Source organism: Notechis scutatus, chromosome Z (assembly GCF_049901735.1).
Source record: "Notechis scutatus isolate UNSWTSFEM ecotype Mainland chromosome Z, rNotScu1.2, whole genome shotgun sequence".
Taxonomy (NCBI): domain Eukaryota; kingdom Metazoa; phylum Chordata; class Lepidosauria; order Squamata; family Elapidae; genus Notechis; species Notechis scutatus.
In genome coordinates, this window is record NC_142025.1 from 45,502,574 (window position 1) to 45,522,819 (window position 20,246).

Consider the following 20,246-nt stretch of genomic DNA (forward strand, 5'->3'; position numbering starts at 1 on the left):
TGATTTAATTAGAAGTCCTATACATCTATTTAGATATTTCAGGAAGTAAACACTGTATAAGTTCTGCACATGTAAGTAGAGTACAAACCTTCCTATTAAACTGTAATATTTGATATTGTGTATTGATATACAATATCTGTGTACCATGCAATGAAATTTCCTAATTTAAAGACTTAATGCCCAATTTAATTATCTGGAAATGTAGTTTAGAGTTAGGATTTAAGACATTTTTTCCCCATAAGACCCTTTTGTAATCCCACACATGGGACTAACTGTATTTTGGTGAGCTCAGCAGGAGCTTTCTTGCACAAAGAAATGTTTCTGATCTTTCTACTAACAGATATTAATAAATTCTATAGGCTGTCACTAGGGGTCACTGTTATGTCATATTAACACAACAAAGAATCTATGTATTACTTTATTTAAGGATAATTATGAGAAAATGTTTCCAATGAAACATTTATAAATTAGGCAAATAACAAAGAAAAATGTCAAGGTATTTGCATAAACATTGTTCCATGTAAATTCCTAAGTGTTATTCTTGAAAGTCTGTAGTAATATTTAATATCAGCATGTTTCAACAATTAGGATATCCATAATGTATTTGTTTATTTATTTGAATCTTGGCTTTATTATTTTTTTCAAATAATTCAAGGTGGTGAACATATTCAATACATCTTCTTACATGCATGCTTTATATTATCAACATATATTTGTAGCATAGAGAGAAGATCTAAATTGTCCTTTGGAGATTGCATTTGGAGTTATATTTGTGGTATTTCAAATGAGTGGAAATACCTGCTCTTTGAATGCAGTTTCACTTGGGGAGCATTCCAACTGTTTTCTTTTGTTTTGGTTCAAGAAAATTAAATTGAAGTGGAGGCAGAGGAAAAGGAGAAGAAGGAGAGGGAGGAGGAGGAGGAGGAGGAGGAGGAGGAGGAGGAGGAGGAGGAGGAGAGGGGGAGAAGAAGTACTGATTTTATCCAATCTAAATACGACATAAACTTCATTTCTCATGAGGAATAACAATTTGTTAGACCATTTTTGTTCTTCTAATAATCTGATATCCTAAATCAATTGTCTTTGCAAACAATTAGAGATTTCCAAGAAATTATAGCAAATATGAAGTTTCCAACTACTGCATAGATTATTCTCCTCTAGTCTTCTTTGTATAACAGCTGTTTACACTGAAAATCTTGAGAAGTTTCGGCTAATATAAGATTGATAAGGCAACTACATCTTACATTTAGGAGCTTATGTCTGATGTGTATTCTATAGCTGTAGAAATGAATAAATCAATTTCTCAAATAACATGTTTTAAGGAGGAAATTATATAATGGCCAATAGATGGCAGTAAAGCTATAAATTAGATACCAAGCCATGAAGAGAATGTTGATCACTTAATCAGTGATCAGAACCTACTCTGAACACCAGACATGATTTTGATTATTTCCTAATTCAATTGATAGGAAATGGCCTATCACTGCTCTCTCACTGGCTCTCTTAGCATTCAGAAAAACAGCTAATGTAGTGCATTGAAAATAACATTTGCTGGACTGCTATTATCTTTGGTATGTTTATTTTTATTTCTATTTTTATTGTTAATTTTACATCTGGTTTTAGGTTGGTTTATTTGCTTTACTTTTTAGCTGTTCTGACAGACTGCTATTTTTATCGCTCCTGCTTTATTTTATTGGCTGCTTTGACTTATGAGTTACACAGAATGTTTGGATGGAATTGATAATAAATTATTTTATCAAATACAATAAACAAGACATTGAATGAACTTTAATTCATCCCTTCCACCCATCCATCCCTGCCTCTATCAGGGTTGTTGAACAGGTCACAGAAATTGCCGATGAAATTGGAATGCATGGTGCCTAACAGCTGAGCTCATGTTTATCTTCCTACCTTTCAAAAAATATGCACAGACGTATACATATACACACATGTATACATGGATACAGGTTTAGATCATTTGATGCTAATTTATAATATTTAGTGCATGTAAATATATTATTAGATACAATCATTTAAGATTTATAAGTAAGATTAATAAGGAAATTATATTTTACTTAGCTGGGTAATATGTTGATACTAAGAAAGGTTGGGCCTGGTTAATGCTTGGAGGGGAAATTCCACTAGGGAATTCCAGCTCTGTATTCTAGTCTGTAAAGCCAAAGAAGAAATCAGAAGACAGCAGTGGCAACCCACTTCCATTCTGCTGCCACAAATACTATATAAATAAGGTTTATATTATAAATGTTTGTTATAAAGCTGAGTGCAACTCAGAAATCTTAATTTTTAAAGTAAAGAATGGATTGATTGATTGATTGATTTGGAGTGCTTTTATAACTCTTTGCTCATTCTTATACTTAGCAACACACTTCCAAATGAAAAATGAATCATTTTACATTTAATGCACTAAATGATTATAAGATAATTCTGACCTCAGGAGTTTTCATAAAATTATTGTCAGCATGTTAGCTGACAAATAAAAAAAGCTAATCACATTAACTTGCTTTTGCCTCTGTGGTACAGCAAGAATTAAAAATTGGCAGATATAAATTATGCTAGATAAATGCTTCACCACAATTTCATACACGTAGAATATTCTAGATTTAAAATGATAAAATATTCCTGACATCAAGATTCTAGTAATTAGCGATTTTCAAGGAAGAAATGGTAGAATGATGGTGGCTCTGTAGGACTTCTAGTGGTGAGGTTACAGTTGAGGGGAGCAGGAGAGCGATCTCTGCAATCCTGTATCCGAATTTTCATGCTTGGAAGCTCTCAGAGGCATCGTGAAGCTTGGAGATACACATGAATTAGAAGGGGAAGCCTAGGAGCAGAGAGGAGGAAAGCAACCTCCCACTGCAACGAGGGGAAGCCCTTTGAATCCGGCGCAAAAGAAACCTGGCATCTACGGTGGGTCCGAAGCTGTGACAGCCAGCTGCGATCGGGAAGCAGGAAAGTGGATCAATACAAGACATCAGAAGAACAATGGCAGACTGGGACAGTTTTTGAGAGGTGAGAGAAGAGAGTCCAGTGAAAGACTTTGACAGAGGGAGTCTCCGGAGAGAGTGAATGCAGTGGTAATTGGTGGGGGACAGCGGAGTGAAAGGGAGAGGAGGAAATAGAACAGTTTGACAGCTGAGAGAGAGCACCGCAGAAGAAAAGATCAAGACTCTGTGAATAAAAACTGAAAATTTCTATGATTTGGATTGATTACTAGCAGAGACATTAGAGAGAACAATTGGAACTTTAGTGGAGAACTGTAGCTGAATGGAGAGTGGAACCATTCTGATAGAAAGCTGTGACTGTGCAATTTGAGAGTGAAAGTGACTAAGTAATTAAAGACGACTGAGGAAACAGGAAATGAGGAAAGTAATGTGACGGTGTACAGAAGAAAGGGAAAGAAGAAGGAAGAAAGAAGAAGAAAGCTGAATAATTTCTAAGTATTAAATTCAAAAATGTATATTAAAAAAAATCTAAAGCAATATATATATAGCTGATTTCTTGCAAGAAGAATTAATTTATGTATCCTATTTCATAGATTGCTACATTCTTTATAACTGCTATACCCTATATATCCTTTATATCTTTCTACAATTTGATACCTCGGATAACAACTAATTAATTAATTAATGTATAACTAATTAATGGCTATATATTGATTCATAGACTGAATTGAACTATAAGAAAGTTATAAGAGATAATATATAAGAAAAGAAAACAATCAAACACATATTTATCTATATTTATTGAATTATATATGTTTACTATATAAGCTATTACATTTAGAATTATACTTAATTAATTTATTAAAAGGATTAAATAAGATCAGAAAATTAAGAGGGTTATAGACTATCATAGATTATAAACAATAATGATATTTAGTTTTACATTGTTGTATAAATACATATATATATATAAAGTGTGCATAAAATTAAGGAGAGACATTATTAAGTATATTAGACCTTGTAGTGATAAAGGGAAGGGATTAGAATAAGATAAAAGGGAAAAGATAAACATAGAAAACGCAGAAGGGAGTTGATACAACGGATGATAATATTGAAAGACTTTCTTAAGAAAATAGGTAGATTTAGGAAGCCTAAGATGTCCACCACGACAACTACTGCTAAATTGGGAAGAAAACAACATCCAACCCAACATCAACGATAACATCACCAGCAGGACAATGTTCGATAGAGGGCATGCTGAATCCTGAGAAAGTGAGTCAGGCAAACAATTCAAATGGCATTAACAACAATACAAGAAAGGATGGTGAGAAACCAAGCAGACTTTAAAACTGAAATGGGGCAAATGAAAGGTAAAATATGGAAACTAGACGAGAAGATAAGTACAATCCAACAAACAGTAGTAAAGATGAAACATGAAATGAAAGTAGTGGAGGCAAAGGTCGAACAAACAGATAAGAAAGTAGAATCAATAGAACAGAAATTAATGGGAGAGAACAGGAAATTAGAAGAGGCAATTGCATATTTGGAGATGGAAAAGGCTGATTTCTTCCTCAGATTTCAGACTGTAACAGAAGAAAGCGGGGAGGACTTGCTCAAATTAATGGCAGATCTCATAGCAGAAGCGTTACAAAAAGAGGGCCAAGAGGCTCAAAGGGAAATCGACGAGGTATATAGAATATATACCAACTATACAAGACGTTTTAGACTTCCAAGAGAGGTTCATATACAATTCTCAAAGAAACAACTGAGAGATGAGATATACAAAGTGACAAGAGACAAACTGCTGATATTTAAGGGAACAGAAATTGTAATGTTGAAACAAATTCCAAGAAGAATAAGGGAACATAGAAAGAAATACAGATTCCTGGCCACCCAACTGAATAAAAATAACATCCTGTTCAAATGGCTCATCCCAGAGGGATAAAAAATTTAAAATAGACAGTATAGAAAAAGCGAGGGAATTCTTTGAGCTGTATGTGGTATCAGGAGAAGACCAGAACAGCAAAGAGGAAGTGGAAAGTAGGAGCCAAGAAGAAGGGTGGAGGAAAGAGGAAACTTCCGGTTTGCTAGCCTTCGGCGGCGGCAGGGATTTGCCACTGTGCGATCCCTGCTGCATTCACCGCCAAGGTTCCCCCGATCCATTTGGATCTGGGGGATACAGCTGCCCTGTAGAGGCAGCGGAAGATAGGGGGGATCCGGCAAGGGGTTTGGGGGTGCCGCAAAACCCCTCCCCAGCCAGCTAAACTCCCTTTTCCCGAGGCGGAGGAACGGCGGTCAGCAATGGCCGCCACGAAGAAAGCTGCAGCCGGGTAAGCAAGTGCAGGAGGGAGAAAGCTGAAAGAAAAGTGAAAGTTGCTTCTAACTGGGACAAGACGGGAGAAAGTGACTTGGAACCTTGAAAGCTGTTAAGTATCTATTGTTCCTTGCGAGAGTTACAAGCCGCGAATACCTTAAAGGGAAAAGTTGTTTTGTTTTCTTTGTTCGACTCTCCTTCCTAAAGTGACAGCGGGGAAAAAAAATAAAAATATTTTTGGCTGTGAGTGGGAAGGGAGAGTGAAAAAAAAAATCTGAGCAAAATTTGAAAATAAGGAGAAGATTGCCTAGAATTGCAAAGAGTTTAAAAACTTACAAAAATATATTTGAAAAGGATTTGTGATTACTTTAACCCCAGAAAGAGAAAGTCAAGAAGAAGAAGGTATCTAAAAGAAACAGTCTGTTTGGATTGTTTGGTGATTTTGGAACCTTTGGAAATTACTTCTGATTAAATCATCTGGGTGGTTGTTTGGAAAAACTTTTTCTCTACACAATGGCATCATCTATGGATGAATTGGAACTTATATATCAACAATTTGAAAGAGAAAAACAAGGAGGGGAAGATGGACTTGGCACTATTTTCCAATACTTAGAAATGGCGGTTTATATTTATGTGAAGCAGAATGAGGATAATGGGGACAAAGAAGAAGAAGAAGCCATCTTTGATGAGAAAAGGACTTTGATTGGAGAAGGGAAAAAGCGGAGGTCTTTAAGATCTGGAAAAACAGCCCCAAAAGAGAAGAATAAGGTGAAAAAGGGACATTATGTTAAGAAACAACAGAAAGGGGGAAAGCAGAATAAAAGGGAGGTGGGGAGACAAGGGGTTAAAGAGGACAAGGAGAAGAAGAAGCAAGGGAGAAAGGAAGGGATGAGAAGCCTTAATGGTGGGGATCAAGATATTAAGAAGCAAAAGTTTTTCAGAGATAATGGATAAGTCTTATTGTTAATGGGATTCTAGAAAGGTACATAAGATTGCATTTTTATATCTGTATTTAGAAGTAATTATAGAAAATTAGAAATAATATGTAGTTTAAAATGTGATAAAATATTTAACATAAACAAGTGAAATTTTTGTTAAGAAAAAGGGAGTACTGTAATGAAATATGATTCAAGATTGTGATGTGGGGGGTAATAATCGTGGAAAGCATAAGTGTTCCCACAAAGGCATGATATTCAATTGAAATGGATAAAATGTTTAAGATATAAATGATTGTTAATATTAATAATTAGAAGATGATATATTAGCAAACCCTTTGTGAAATGAGATTTGAAGTAGAAGAAGGAGGAACATTTCAATGAAATATTGAGCTATAATATGTGATGGGGGGGGGGGAATAATTTTTAAAAATAGGGCTCTCATAAAAGCATGTGATTTAATTGAAAAGTAATGAGTTAAACATTTAAGATATGAATGAATATCAATATTAATGAATAGATTTGTATTATTTTTGATAATATAGTATAATTTTAGAATGTACCAGACAGAATCCCAATGTATGTTATGTATTTTATATTAAGTACTATAAATATAGGGGGAAAAGATAAAGGCATCATACTCCATATAGTGTATAGGAGAAGTACTTCTTCTTTTTTTTTAAAGAAGAAAAATAAATGATTGGCTGGAATAGAACAGACAAAGAATAATAAATATTACGATATGAATTGAGAGGAGATAAAAAATAAAATAAAATAAAATTGAGAAAATTTAAAGGAGAGGAGAAGTTATATAGAAAATTGAAAATGTTAAGAAGATATGAAATGGTATGTAAAATGAATATGAAATTGAATTTGTGTCTGTACCAAGAGTTTTAACCCGGGATTAAGCAACTTTCAGAAAAGAGATTTTTTATATTTTTATCTTTTGTGTTTATGTGTATTTATGTATTGTTTGTCTTGAAAAATAAAACTTGTTGTTTTTTTTTAAAAAAAAGAAGGGTGGAGGAAAGAGAAACAGAACAAGAGGAAAGAGAGCAGGAAGAAGTGGAAAGAGAAGGCGTAAGAACGAGACACCAAATGAGAGCAAATAAACTTCAATAAGAAACAACTACAGAGTAAGATGGTAGAAGAAATCAAATTGATTTCCATTAACATCAACGGTTTAAATTCACAAATTAAGAGGAAAAAAACGATAACTAAACTACAGAAACTGAACTTAGATATTGTATGCCTTCAAGAAACACATATCCAGAAACATCAAAGTAAACTGTTAGAAGCACCAAAGTTAGGAGATTTATATGTATCTCTAGCCCAACAAAAAAAGAGGGGAATAGCAATATACATTAGGAAACATTTACAAGCAAAACAGGTATATGCAGACGAGGAGGGTAGGATTTTGAAGTTAAAAGTTTATATAAATTATAAGAAAATGTTATTGACAGTGATATATGCGCCGAACGAGAAACAAGAAAAATTTTATACCAAACTATACAGAAAATTAGTAGAACAGGAATATGAGAACATATGCCTGCTAGGTGATTTCAATGCAATAGAAAATTTAGGAAAAGATTACAATAATGGAAATCCAGGGGAAAAAGGAAAAGGAAAACATTATCAAAAGTATTCTATCAAATGGCGGAAGAATTAGGATTAAAAGATATATGGTGAGAAAGAAATCCAGACAAAAAAAGGGGTATACCTACTATTCAGCACCACACACATCATGGTCAAGATTGGATATGTTATGGGGAACAAATGGGGAAATGGAATGTAATATAAAAGAAATAGAAATTGAATCTAACAGATGGGCGGACCATAATCCCATTAAAATAATTTGGAAAGGATTGAAAAAAAAACAGAAGATGGATGCTAAACAAGGAGATCCTAAAAGAAAAAGAATGTGTTAAGATGATGGAAAAAGAATTGGAGTTCTTTCTGAAGGAAAACAAAAAACGAGCATCAATTCCAAACCTATGGGATACGACTAAAGCATGTTTAAGGGGCCTAGCAATTTCATATAATACACGTAGATATAAGGAAAAAAAGGAGAACAATCTAAACTACTAGATACTCTCAAGGAGTTAGAAAAAAACACTAGAAAAAACACCACATAATAAGACAGCAAATACGGAGAGGATAATGATTAGACATAAATTGAATATGTTAGCACAAGATGAATGGTTACAGGACATCAAAAAGATAAAACAGAATTATTTTGAACATACGAATAATCCGGGAAGGTGGCTAGCCTATAGACTTAAGAAAGAAAAAAAAAAAAGAGCAATTCAACAATTGAAAGACGCTGATGGTATCCTAAAACATCAAACTGAAAAGAAAAAACATATTGTTAAAAGTTTTTTTGAGGAATTATATAGTAGGGAATACGTACCAGAGGGAAATATCCAACTTAGAAAGAAAAGGGCTACCTGTGATCCCGGAAGAGGATAAAGAAGAGATAAACAGGGAAATAACATTAAGAGAACTGCAAGAGGCAATCCTGAAACTGAAAAAAAATAAGACACCAGGACTGGATGGTCTCCCAGGGGAACTGTATAAAACGCTCCAAGAAAAATTAGAAATGCAATTATTAGAACTCTACAATGCAGTACTGATGACAGCAAAATTACCTAAGTCATGGGGGGAGACATACATAACATTGATCCCAAAAAAAGATTCGGACCATCAATTAATTCAAAATTATAGGCCCATATCCCTTTTAAATGTTGATTATAAAATATTTATGTCCATAATGGCAGAAAGATTGAAAAAAACCCTTAATCAGATCATTCATAGCGACCAAAACGGATTCTTACCAAATAGACAAATTAAAAATAATACCAGAATGGTATTGAATATAATAGAATATTATGAAGCAAACCCAGGAAAACAATTGGCAATGGTCTTCCTCGATGCACAAAAGGCATTTGATAATGTTAATTGGCAGTTCATAATACAACAATTAAAAAGCATGCAATTTGGCAATAAATTTATTAAATTGATTTCGACAATTTATACGACACAGCCAGTGTAATAATGAACGGTGACAGAACGGAAACATTCAAGATCAACAAGGGAGTAAGGCAGGGATACCCACTGTCACCCCTTCTCTTTATTCTTACCTTAGAAAACTTATTGGAAAACGTTAGGAAAAATGTAGAAATCAAAGGGGCTTTAATTAAAAAGGAGCACTATAAGGTCCAGGCATTTGCCGATGATATAGTATTTTTTTTTTTTTTGGAAGATCCAGAGGATACAGGAGTAAAATTAATAAGGGAAATAGAGGAATTTGGCAAGGTCGCAGGCCTTAAGATTAATAAAAACAAAACAAAATTATTGACTACAAATTTAAAAGATAAGCAAAAAAAAAGAATTAGAAGGAAAATTGGGAATGCAAAGTGTGAAAAAGGTAAAATATTTAGGCATTTGGTTAACAGCAAGATGCTCTTCAATCAAAAAAGATAACTATGACAAATTAATAATACAAATAAAAAAAAAGAATTGGAAATGTGGGGGAAATTACAGCTATCACTACTGGGGAAAATTGTGGCTGTTAAAATGTCTACCCTACCAAAAATGCTATATCTTTTTCAAACTGGACCAATAAGATTGGATAAAACCTTTTTTAGAGAATTACATCGAATAATAAGTAAATTTGTTTGGGATGGGAAAAAAGCTAGGATAAAAATGAAATTTTTACAGGACAAAAGAGAAAGGGGTGGCTTTGGACTCCCTGACTGGGAAATGTATTATCAGGCTGCGGCTATGGTATGGATTAAAGATTGGATCAACCTGGAAAATAGAAGAGTATTGTCGATAGAGAGTCACGACTTGCAAAGAGGGTGGCATAGTTTCCTATGGGATGTGAAATGTAAACAGCATGCATATTTTCAGAGACACATGATTAGAGATTCATTAATTCAGACATGGAACAAGATTAAAAAGAATCATTATACAAAAATACTGAACTGGCTGTCAACTATGGAAGCACAAATCTACCCAAATGCAATGGATCTGGGGGAAAAGAGGAATTACAAAGACCTATTAGACACACAAGGAAGATTAAAAACGAGACAAGAATTAGAGCAACAAAATATAAAGATAGATTGGTGGCCATATATGCAAATTCAGGTGAGATATCAGAAGGACAAAGAACAATTTGGTTTCTGCATGGAAAAGCATCAATTAGATAAAATTCTATAAGAAATGGAAAAGAAAATGATTTCAAGAATCTATAACTTTCTACTAGATTTTAAAATGGAAGAGGAGGTGGTCAAAGAGACTGTGGTATGGGCGAAAAATATTGGCCACAATATAGACCTGGAAAATTGGGAGATAATGTGGGGAACAAATTACAGACTAATTACATCCACAGCATACAAGGAAAATCAATACAAAATGTTCTATAGATGGCACCTTCCTCCCGCTAGATTGGCAAAAATGTTTAACTCAGACCCAAATTGTTGGAAATGTGGAAAAGAAAAAGGCACTTATTTTCATACCTGGTGTACATGGCAGGAAGTGAAAAAATATCGGAATACAATTAGACAATGGATAGAAGAAATCACGAATCAGAAAATTGAATTTAATCCAGAAACTTTTTTACTAGGTATAATAACACAAAAATGCAATAAAATAGATACATTATGTTACATATATTAACAGCTTCAAGGATTTCGTACGCACAACTCTGGAAGGAAAAAAGGGTTCCAGCGGAAGGCATGGTTATAAAAAAAATAATAGATTGTATAGAGATGGACAGGCTAACGATGAAAATAAAAGACAGAGAAGATTCAATTTATTATAGGGCCTGGTATGCCTGGTATGAGTGGTTTAGAAATAAAAATAAAATAAAATGGCAATAAGGAAAAGAATGAGGGAATATGTAAATATGTAAATATACCATGGAGAAGATTGAGATATAAGGATAAAAGATATTTATATATAGTAAGAGTAAGATGTAGTGGTAAAGGAATAAGTAAATACATATACTGAAAAATGTGAGGAGATGCAAAAGATGTCTTGATGTTGATAACAATGTATAAAGTTTTATTTTATGTTTTTAAAATTTGGAAACTTAATAAAATTTATTTTAAAAAAAAGAATGATGGTAGCTCTGTAAAAAGCGGAGCTGACAAATGTGGTGGAATCTAAAGGCCCATCAAGTAGATTAAATCTTTGATAATTCCTTTCCAGACAAGAAGAGGATTTGAGATTATCAACAAGTGTTCCAGACAGCTACTCCTCACAAAGACATAGCAATCCTCAATGAGGAAATAACCATCCTGCTCAAAACACACCAATGCCTTTGAAAGAACAGTAAGTTAGCATACTTCCTTTTCTAATCATTTTTGGAAATTATTTTGCCAACTGTTCTACAGCTTTACAAATCATTGGATTGAAAGTTTTATAGCTCCAATTGAATTGTTTTCAATCCTTAATGTAATAAAGTTTAACTACAAGTTTAAGAAGTTATTTTTTGTCAAATCAAAAGATTGATTAAATCTTTGATTTAATGGTCCAGATAAACTTGAAATAAGATTTTGGAATTAATTATATAGAATTCTTCCCATTTGAATTTTTTAGCAAAAGATAAGGTTTTAAAAATTGGACAGTAGAGGAAGATTACAATTAAAGGAGAACACTCAAATTTGATTTTCAGTTAGAGAATGAAGTAAAGTATTCTAATTTATTGAAGGACATTTTTGAACGCTGGACCCAGAAATTAATTTTAAGGGTCATCTATTAATAGACTGTATTTAAAAGGTATCAAGAAGAATACATTTTACTCAACAGGATTGAAACTGATCTGAAAATGGATTTTAAAATGACAGGTTACAAGAATGATGTGGAAAAAGATGATTCACTGGACATACAAAAGAAATGTGATACTATCTTAATCATTAAAAGGGATATACAAAAAAACAGACTAAGACAGTATTCTATAATGGATTTACAGAAGAGGTTTGTTAAAGTTTTGATAGTTTTGTGAGAAGAAACAAAGAAAATATGAAAAGAAATCAAGTTTTAAGTTATTATTTGAAAGGACTAAAAACTAAGAATGTTAGAAGTAAAAGGAAAGGATATAACATTAGCTTATTTGATCAGGGTGCTGACATAAGAATTGTTTTATGAACTATAGATAAAGATAGGATACAGGAAGATCATTTGTTGTTATTTAAGAGAAGGTGATAACATTAAATTATTTATGCTTGTAATATGGGAAAAAGTTACTTTTCTATTTCTTTTCTTTTCCTTTACTATATTTATTTTAGTTTTTCTTCATTTTATTTTTTATTTTTTTCTTTCTTTTCTGCACCTTTTTTATAATTGTATTCCTTTAGTTTCTATTAGTTTTTATTGTTGTAATTCTAATCTTTAATAAAACTACTATATAAAATATTTTAGTAATTAGCAATCACTGGAGCTAAGCACCAAATTTATTCTTTTCTCAAATGTGATTACAAAAGAAAAAGAAGCTATGTGGATTCACTGTCTAGAGAATAGCTTTCATAAGGTGAATCCTCAAAAATTTGTATCATTCAAGTTTACAATAATTTCTTTTTTTAAAAAAAATTATTTTCAAAATACATGCGAAAATTACATTTTAACAATTCTGTGTCAAGCGTTACTTATATTTACAATTCTTTTTCATATGAAACCTTATTTCCCTTATCTAACCATACGTATAACATTTCCCAAACCTTATAAAACTCAGACTCCTCTTTACCTTTAAGTTTCCTTGTAAGCCTATCCATCTCAGCACAATCAAGTATTTTGTTAATTATCATATTTTCGGAAGGTACATCATCTAATTTTCAGCTTTGGGCATAAGCAATTCTTGCCGCTGTTAATATATGCTGAACAACATATTGGAGACGTATTGGTTTTCTTTGATCATCCCCAATAAGAAAGTATCTGGCTTAAATTCAGTATCATACCCTGTAATTTCTCTTATCCATTTCTTCATTTTTTCCCAGTATTTTTTAACTTTGGAGCATTACCACCACATATGATAGTAAGTTCTGTCTGTGAGCTTACATTTCCAACAATGCAGTTTCATATTCAGCTATATTTTAGCCAATCTTGCCGGTGTCAAATGCCATCTATAAAACATCTTGATTAGATTTTCTTTATACACTGTTGATAACATTAATTTGCAGTTCTTGGTCCAAATTTTCTCCCAATATTCTGTATGCCATGGCCCACATTTTGTGCCCAAGCAATCATTGGGTCCTTAACTAACTAACTAACTTCTTCCTCCATTTCTACTTGGAGTAAATAATTATATGTTCTAGTAATAAATTTTTCTTCTTTATCAGTTAAAATTTGGTTTAATTGTTGATGTTCCCTTTCTATTCCAAATTCATCCATATATTTTTATGCCTAGTTTTTATCTGCATATATGGCCACCAATCTACAATTATACTTTGTTCTTTTTCCGTTGTTTTTAAATTCCCCTGATTATCTAATAATTGCTTGTATCTGATCCTCTTTTTGTTCTCCGTTGTATTTGGGTAAATCACTGCTTCCGTTGGTGACACCCAATCCGGTAGTTTAATGTGCTTCTTCCTTAACTTTTCCCATATTAGTGACTGTCTAATTTGATGGCAATAAAAATATGTGTCCTTTCCCGTTTGTCCCACAGAAAGGCATGGCATCCGATATGGAGATCATGCCCTTCTATTACTAATATCATCTTATTATGTAAATTTATCCAATCTTTAATCCAGAGCAATGCCGCCGCCTGATAATATTATTCCCATTTTGGAAGTCCTAGGCTACCTCTACTTCTATTATCTTGTAGCATTTTTACTTTAATACGTGCTTTCTTTCCTAACCAAATAAATTTAAGCACCATTCTGTTCAAATCTTCAAAAAAAATTGATCTAGTTTTATGGAAATTGTCTGAAATAAGTATAGGAATTTTGGTAGTATGTTCATTTTTACTTTGACAATTCTACCCGTCAACGATATTTGCAACTTTTTCCAACTCTCTAAAAATTTTTTACATTGTAACATCAATTTCTTGTAATTAGCTTCCTCTATAGTCAAACATCGTCCTGTAACCCAAATCCCTAAATATTTAATCTTTTTATCCACTTGTAATCACAATTCTCTTTCTAATCCCTTTTCTATTAGATTCTTTACTAGCATTTTTGTTTTTTCTTTATTAATTTTTAGTCCTGCCTCTAATCCATATTGTTCAATTTCCCTTAACAAATTTGTCCCTGTTTCCGTCGGTTCCACAATAAAAACACTAAATCGCCCGCAAATGCTTGGGTTTTGTATTCTTGATTTTTAATATTTAATCCTGTTATTTCCTCGTTTTGCCTTATTTTGGTTAGAAGCACTTCTATTGTCAATATAAAAAGTAGAGGTGATATAGGACATCTTTGTCATACTCCTTTTTTTATTCCAAATGTTTCAGTGCAATCTCCATTCACTATCACTCTAGGTTTTTGCCTGGAATATATTGTGCTAATCATGTTTTCAAATTTAATTCCAAATCTCATATTTTTAATTTGTTGGATCAAGAACTGCCAATTAAGGTTATCAAATGCCTTCTGTACGTCCAGAAAGATTAGCGCTGCCTATTTCCCGTGGTGTGCTTTATAATATTCTAAGGTGTCCAAAACTATTTTTATATTATTTCTAATTTGTCTTGTTGGAAAAAAACCATTCTGGTCTGGGTATATTATTTCATTTAGGACTATCTTCAATCTTTCTGCCATTATCACGGTAAAGATTTTGTAGTCAGCATTTAACAGCAAGATTGGCGTGTAGTTTTTAATATACTTATGGTCTCTGCTCTTTTTTGGAATGAGAGAAATGTAAGCTTCAATCCATGAATCTGGTATTTTTGATAACTCCAATACGTCATTATACACTCCCAACAATACATCTCCAAAGCATTCATACATACATTTGTACACCTCTGCCAGAATTCCATTTGGCCCCTGAGTTTTATTACTCTTTTTTTTAAACCGCTCTTTCTAATTCCGTGAGTGTTCTCTCTCTATTTAATGTTTCCCTTTGATCTTCTATTAATTCTGCCAACCGTGTCTTTGTAGATATTGTTCTATGTTATTTACGCCTATGTTTTCTTCCTCATGTAGTCTTTTGAAATAATTTTGAATTAATTTCTTTTTCTCTGTCATTTTATATTGTATCTCTCTATTCTCATCTTCCAGTTCCTGAATCAACTTTTTTTCTTTTTCTTTTTTTAATTTATGGGCTAGCCAGCTCCCCGACTTATCAGCACGTTCAAAGTAATTTTGTTTTGCTGCTCACCCTCTCCTCTTGATTACCGTATTTAATTTATGTTTAGCTAAAACCATATTTTTTCACTCCTTCATTTTGAGGTTCTTTTTGTAGCTTGTGTTCTAATTCTCTAATCTCTGTTAATTTTTCCTGCCTTTGTCTCCTTTTTTTTTTTCTGTGTATGCTATAGTAATGCCCGTAAAATATGCTTTTGCCATGTCCCATACTGAGTGAGGTATATTGATTTAAATTATCCTCAAAAAAATTTTCTTTTTGGTCCTCGAAATATATTCTTTTTCATTTAAAATTTGGGAATTTAACATCCACCTTCTCACTTTTTTCATATCCCTTCCAAATTATTATTAATGGATTATGGTCAGCCCATGTGTTCATCATAATTTCTATCTTATCCATCTCGCTACCTATTTCTCCATTCATCCAGGCCATATCCAGGCGGGACCACGTTTTATGAGGATTTGAGTAAAAAGTATATTCCTGTTTTTTAGAATTTATCTTCCTTCATTGGTCCACAAATTTAATTTTTGCATCATTTCAAAGAATGTGGTTGGTAATATTTTCCTTTTCTTTGTAGCCAGATTCCCTATATAATCTTTCCTTGGGTCTACCACTGCATTATGGTCATCTATAACACATATATTATCATATTCTATTTCTGCATTTTTTTTCATGTAATGTCTTGTAAAATTATTTTTGGTTTTTGTTTGGGGCATAGATTATTACCAGTATCATTAATTTTTGTCTAATCTGTAATTCAATTATCAAGATCCTTCCATTTTCATCTGCGGATTTTAACTTTGTTTCTAGGTTTGCCTTTATATAAACTGCTATCCCTCTTTGTTTATTTTTTTGTTAAGGCAGTATATAACTTCCCTAACCTGCGGTATTCTAGTCCTTAAATTGATCCTTTATTTGGACCTCCTGAAGGCAAAAAATATCTAATTTTTCTTTGAGTAGCCTTTTAAATATTTGATTTCTTTTAGCTGGAGAGTTTAGCCTGTTTATATTTATAGATATTAGCCAAATTTCTTTATCCATTATCTTATCGGTGATTTGGTCTCTGTTTTCTATTTATTCTATAATCCCCTTGTGGTCTTGTCCTTAATTCTCTTCCTTCTGTTCCTTTTTGTTCTTGTCTTTCCGTACCACCTCCTTCCTTCTCCACCTCTCTTATCTCTTATGGCTGATCTTCCTGACTCTTGGATTCCAGTTCTTCCCTACTGCTACTTTCTTCTTCCCCCACTAATTGATCACAAAATTCTCTCTCTTAATCCAACGTATCCTATTAGTTTTTATTGTTGTAATTCTAATCTTTAATAAAACTACTATATAAAATATTTTAGTAATTAGCAATCACTGGAGTTAAGCACCAAATGTATTCCTTTCTCAAATGGGATTACAAAAGAAAAAGAAGCTACGTGGATTCATTGTCTAGAGAATAGCTTTCATAGATGAATCCTCAAAAGGTTGTATCAATCAAGTTTACAATAATTTATAACTGTAAGGAAGAGAAGAACAATTCTAGAAAGGCTGGGCCCTAGAGGCATAAGGCTGGTTAAAAAGCTGGCCACAACTGAATTATAAGAAAGAATTATCAGAGAATATCTATTTCATTTTTCCAGCGAACGGATGAGCAGACAATGTCTACACAAAATGAATAATATTTCAACTATGATGTTAAATTAATGTCAGTGGCTATTAGAATTGAATGAATAATTTGTTAAATAAAAAGGACTGAATACATTAAGGCTGTATGAGCCAGTAGCCATTTACGTTTTACTTATTGTTTGCAAAAGTCTAAGAAACCTTTTGCAAATTTGACTACCTTATATCCTTTAAAAGTTTGATTACTCGCTCATTTTAATGTGTTTATTTAAGTTAAATGTGGTTTCCTTTTCCAAATTTAATATGGAAGGAAATACTGTAAATGGAAGAGAAAAATGTCTGCATATCTGCGTATGTGGATCTGCATGCTGACTTGTTTTCATGATGTTTCCCGCTTGAGCCCACAAATATATGCCAATTACAGCAAGATAAAGCAATGTGTCTAAAAGAAATACCAGACATAAATTCTGATTGTCCAATCTATAGTTATTTGTTTTCTTATAACATTGTCCAATTGTCAGTCAAAAATTCTGGTTACATTTAATCAACCAAAAGAATCTTAAAATTTCCCCTACTTTCATTTCATATAGAATGTGAAATAGGTCACACAGTATAATTAGAGAAGCTTCAATCTTTTGAAAAAACAAGTAAACTGGGATTGAACTTAATTTCTTAAGTGCATTTTACAAAGATAAATTTACAGAAGTATATCCAGCACATACAACATTGATAGGTATCTAATAAAATTAAGTCTATTTAAATATCTGCACTATAGTCAAATTTCCTTGATGGCAGAAGATACTAATAATATCCTTTTTTTCTTGGGCAAATATTATAGATACTTTGTTTTCAGCGAGGTGGATCCACCCATTCACTTCTATTTTGCAAATATTCTTAACCACATGCTCCTTAATGCTCTTTGATGAGTCTAAACACTATTTGATTAAATTGTTGACATTAAAAATTTGGTTATCATGAAAACAATATTTATACATAGAAAAGGGAGATTCCAAAGTAACCCATCTTTAGCAAAATGCAAACATTTCTAGGGAATCCCTTTTTATTTTTGTACTTAGCTTTTCAAACTTTCTAAATATGCAAGACTGCAAATTTTAATGAAAAAAAAAACACACCCAGACTAAGCATCAACTAGCTAAAATCATAATACCAATTCATTATAGTTATATTTTATTAATATACTAATAATAAAAAGAAGCATGCAGTCATGTTTAGTTAAACAGTGTATAGATGACATGTGATGTGAAATAAAACTAACAAAGCACCATGCCAAATTTCCTACCAATTCCATAAACTATAAAAATGGAAAAATGTATTTCCTGATTAAAATGTCTAATAATCCTCTATTCATCCTGAGCTTACCTTGCATTGGCAGGATGGGCAGTTGTTAGATTAACCAGAGCTGTAGCAGCAGCTTCCTTTACCTCTTCATTTTCGCTGCTTAGCAACTGAACAAGCTGGGGAATTCCTAAGAGAGGATAAATGTATATAGACAGTTTTAAATTAACTATGGAAACATTGTAAATTGGTAAATATTTTCTTCTGGATCATAATTCCATTGTCACCATAACTATTTACCAAGAGCTCCAGTGGTTTGTTTACTAGCTAAATTCTCACACATAGCAGAGATGGCTTGAGAAGCAGCTATTTTGGTTCCTTCGTTATCCGTTCCCAAAAGAGTGATAAGACATTTTTCAACTTCTTGTTCATTCAGGATTTTTCTGTTTTCAGCTGTTTATAAAGAAGAACAATACATCATCATAGATACCAACCTCTAGTTAAATAAGATGGTACATGGGAAGAAAGAAAGCAAAATATCTATTTCTGTGCAGATATTGTTACCAGCAAATATTAACATTCCTATACTAATCTAGACTGATAAAGTATCAGCATGGTTCAAGCATGGTGAAACCTGCAGAAAGTAGTCTTTATTAGAAAGAAATCTATATTTTTAATCACAAGCTTTAAGTAAGTGGATTTGTAAGAGTATGTCCACTTTAAACAAAACATGCATCTGTAGCCCTCAGATCTATTCTCACTAGGTTACAATGCTTCCATTCAATTAGTGCTAATAAGAGCCATGTGTATGGAAATTAAAAGGTCATTCTTCCAGTAGAGATACTGTGTATTTGACAGTTGCAGTGCTAATCAAATTAATGCACAGGCTAGATACAATGGAAGAGTGGTTAAAAAAGTGTTTTATTCCTTTTTCTCGGATCCCTTTACTCTTCATGCAAGTCCAAATTAACAGAAAGAAATAAAAAGGTTGTTAATGTGTCCAGTTCCATCATCTGATGCTAAGCATTTATGTGAATATAGTATACTTTGACATTATTATACTGGTGTATTCTTCTTGATGTATTCAATGAAGTCAGCTCAATTCTGTATTCATTCAGGATCAGAATGATTGGATTTGCCACCCACAATTCTTTCTAAAATGATGAATAAATTGCAAAGATTGCCTACTCCCTGTCCCACCCATACCATATACTATTAGAATTTGGAGAATTCAATGCTACTGTTAATGTTACGTATTCTAGCTAATACCTAGAAAGGCATTATTGCTTTTCTTCGTTTGTAAAGAACAGGATACATAACCTAAAAAATATCCTAGGATGCAAGATATTATGAGAAATGCAGACTTTTCTATATCAGTACTGCTTCATTTAATTTAAGCATACAAATATCCTGAAGCTTATCTACTTTTCTTCTGAGAAGTGAGTGAAGTTTAACTTTGACGTTTAAAATAAAAAAAAAGTAAATATCATATATTATTAATTTCAATTCCAATTCATTGCTAAATCAAAATAAAAACCATAAATTGAATTATTTATTGCATTTAATATATTTAAGCCATAGGAAGGATACTTTTTGTGTAAAATAATTATCCAATTGATTCTGATAGCATTATTCCATTTTCAAGATATAGTAAGGACAAATAACTCTTAAAATCTTTTCATCATGACTGAAATGTTATATTGGTGAAAAAGACACAAAATAGGCCATTATGGGTGATAAGTACACTTTGGGGTCTTTTAAATTATTGATGCATTGTTTTAATTTATAGTTCAATTGAATTCTCAGGACATCTCAATGGTTTTGTTCTCATTT

General features: G+C 32.5%; 1 protein-coding gene and 1 long non-coding RNA gene across 6 annotated transcripts in view; one reads left to right on the plus strand and one right to left on the minus strand.

Annotated features, from left to right (window-relative positions):
- The window catches only part of ARMC3 (armadillo repeat containing 3), an 85,984-nt gene that overhangs the window by 17,780 nt on the left and 47,958 nt on the right, over positions 1 to 20,246 (minus strand). For all 5 annotated transcript variants that reach the window (XM_087947801.1, XM_087947800.1, XM_087947804.1 and 2 more), the window contains 2 exons: positions 18,714 to 18,866; positions 18,498 to 18,603 (listed from right to left, as the gene is read on the minus strand). In XM_087947801.1, coding sequence (XP_087803927.1) covers positions 18,498 to 18,603; positions 18,714 to 18,866 — 259 coding nt within the window. The remainder of the gene's footprint in view (positions 1 to 18,497; positions 18,604 to 18,713; positions 18,867 to 20,246) is intronic.
- LOC148128838 (uncharacterized) lies at positions 3,221 to 11,542 on the plus strand. The gene is made up of 3 exons (XR_015745686.1): positions 3,221 to 3,458; positions 4,093 to 4,235; positions 11,427 to 11,542. It is a non-coding gene; the product is annotated as an uncharacterized LOC148128838 (long non-coding RNA).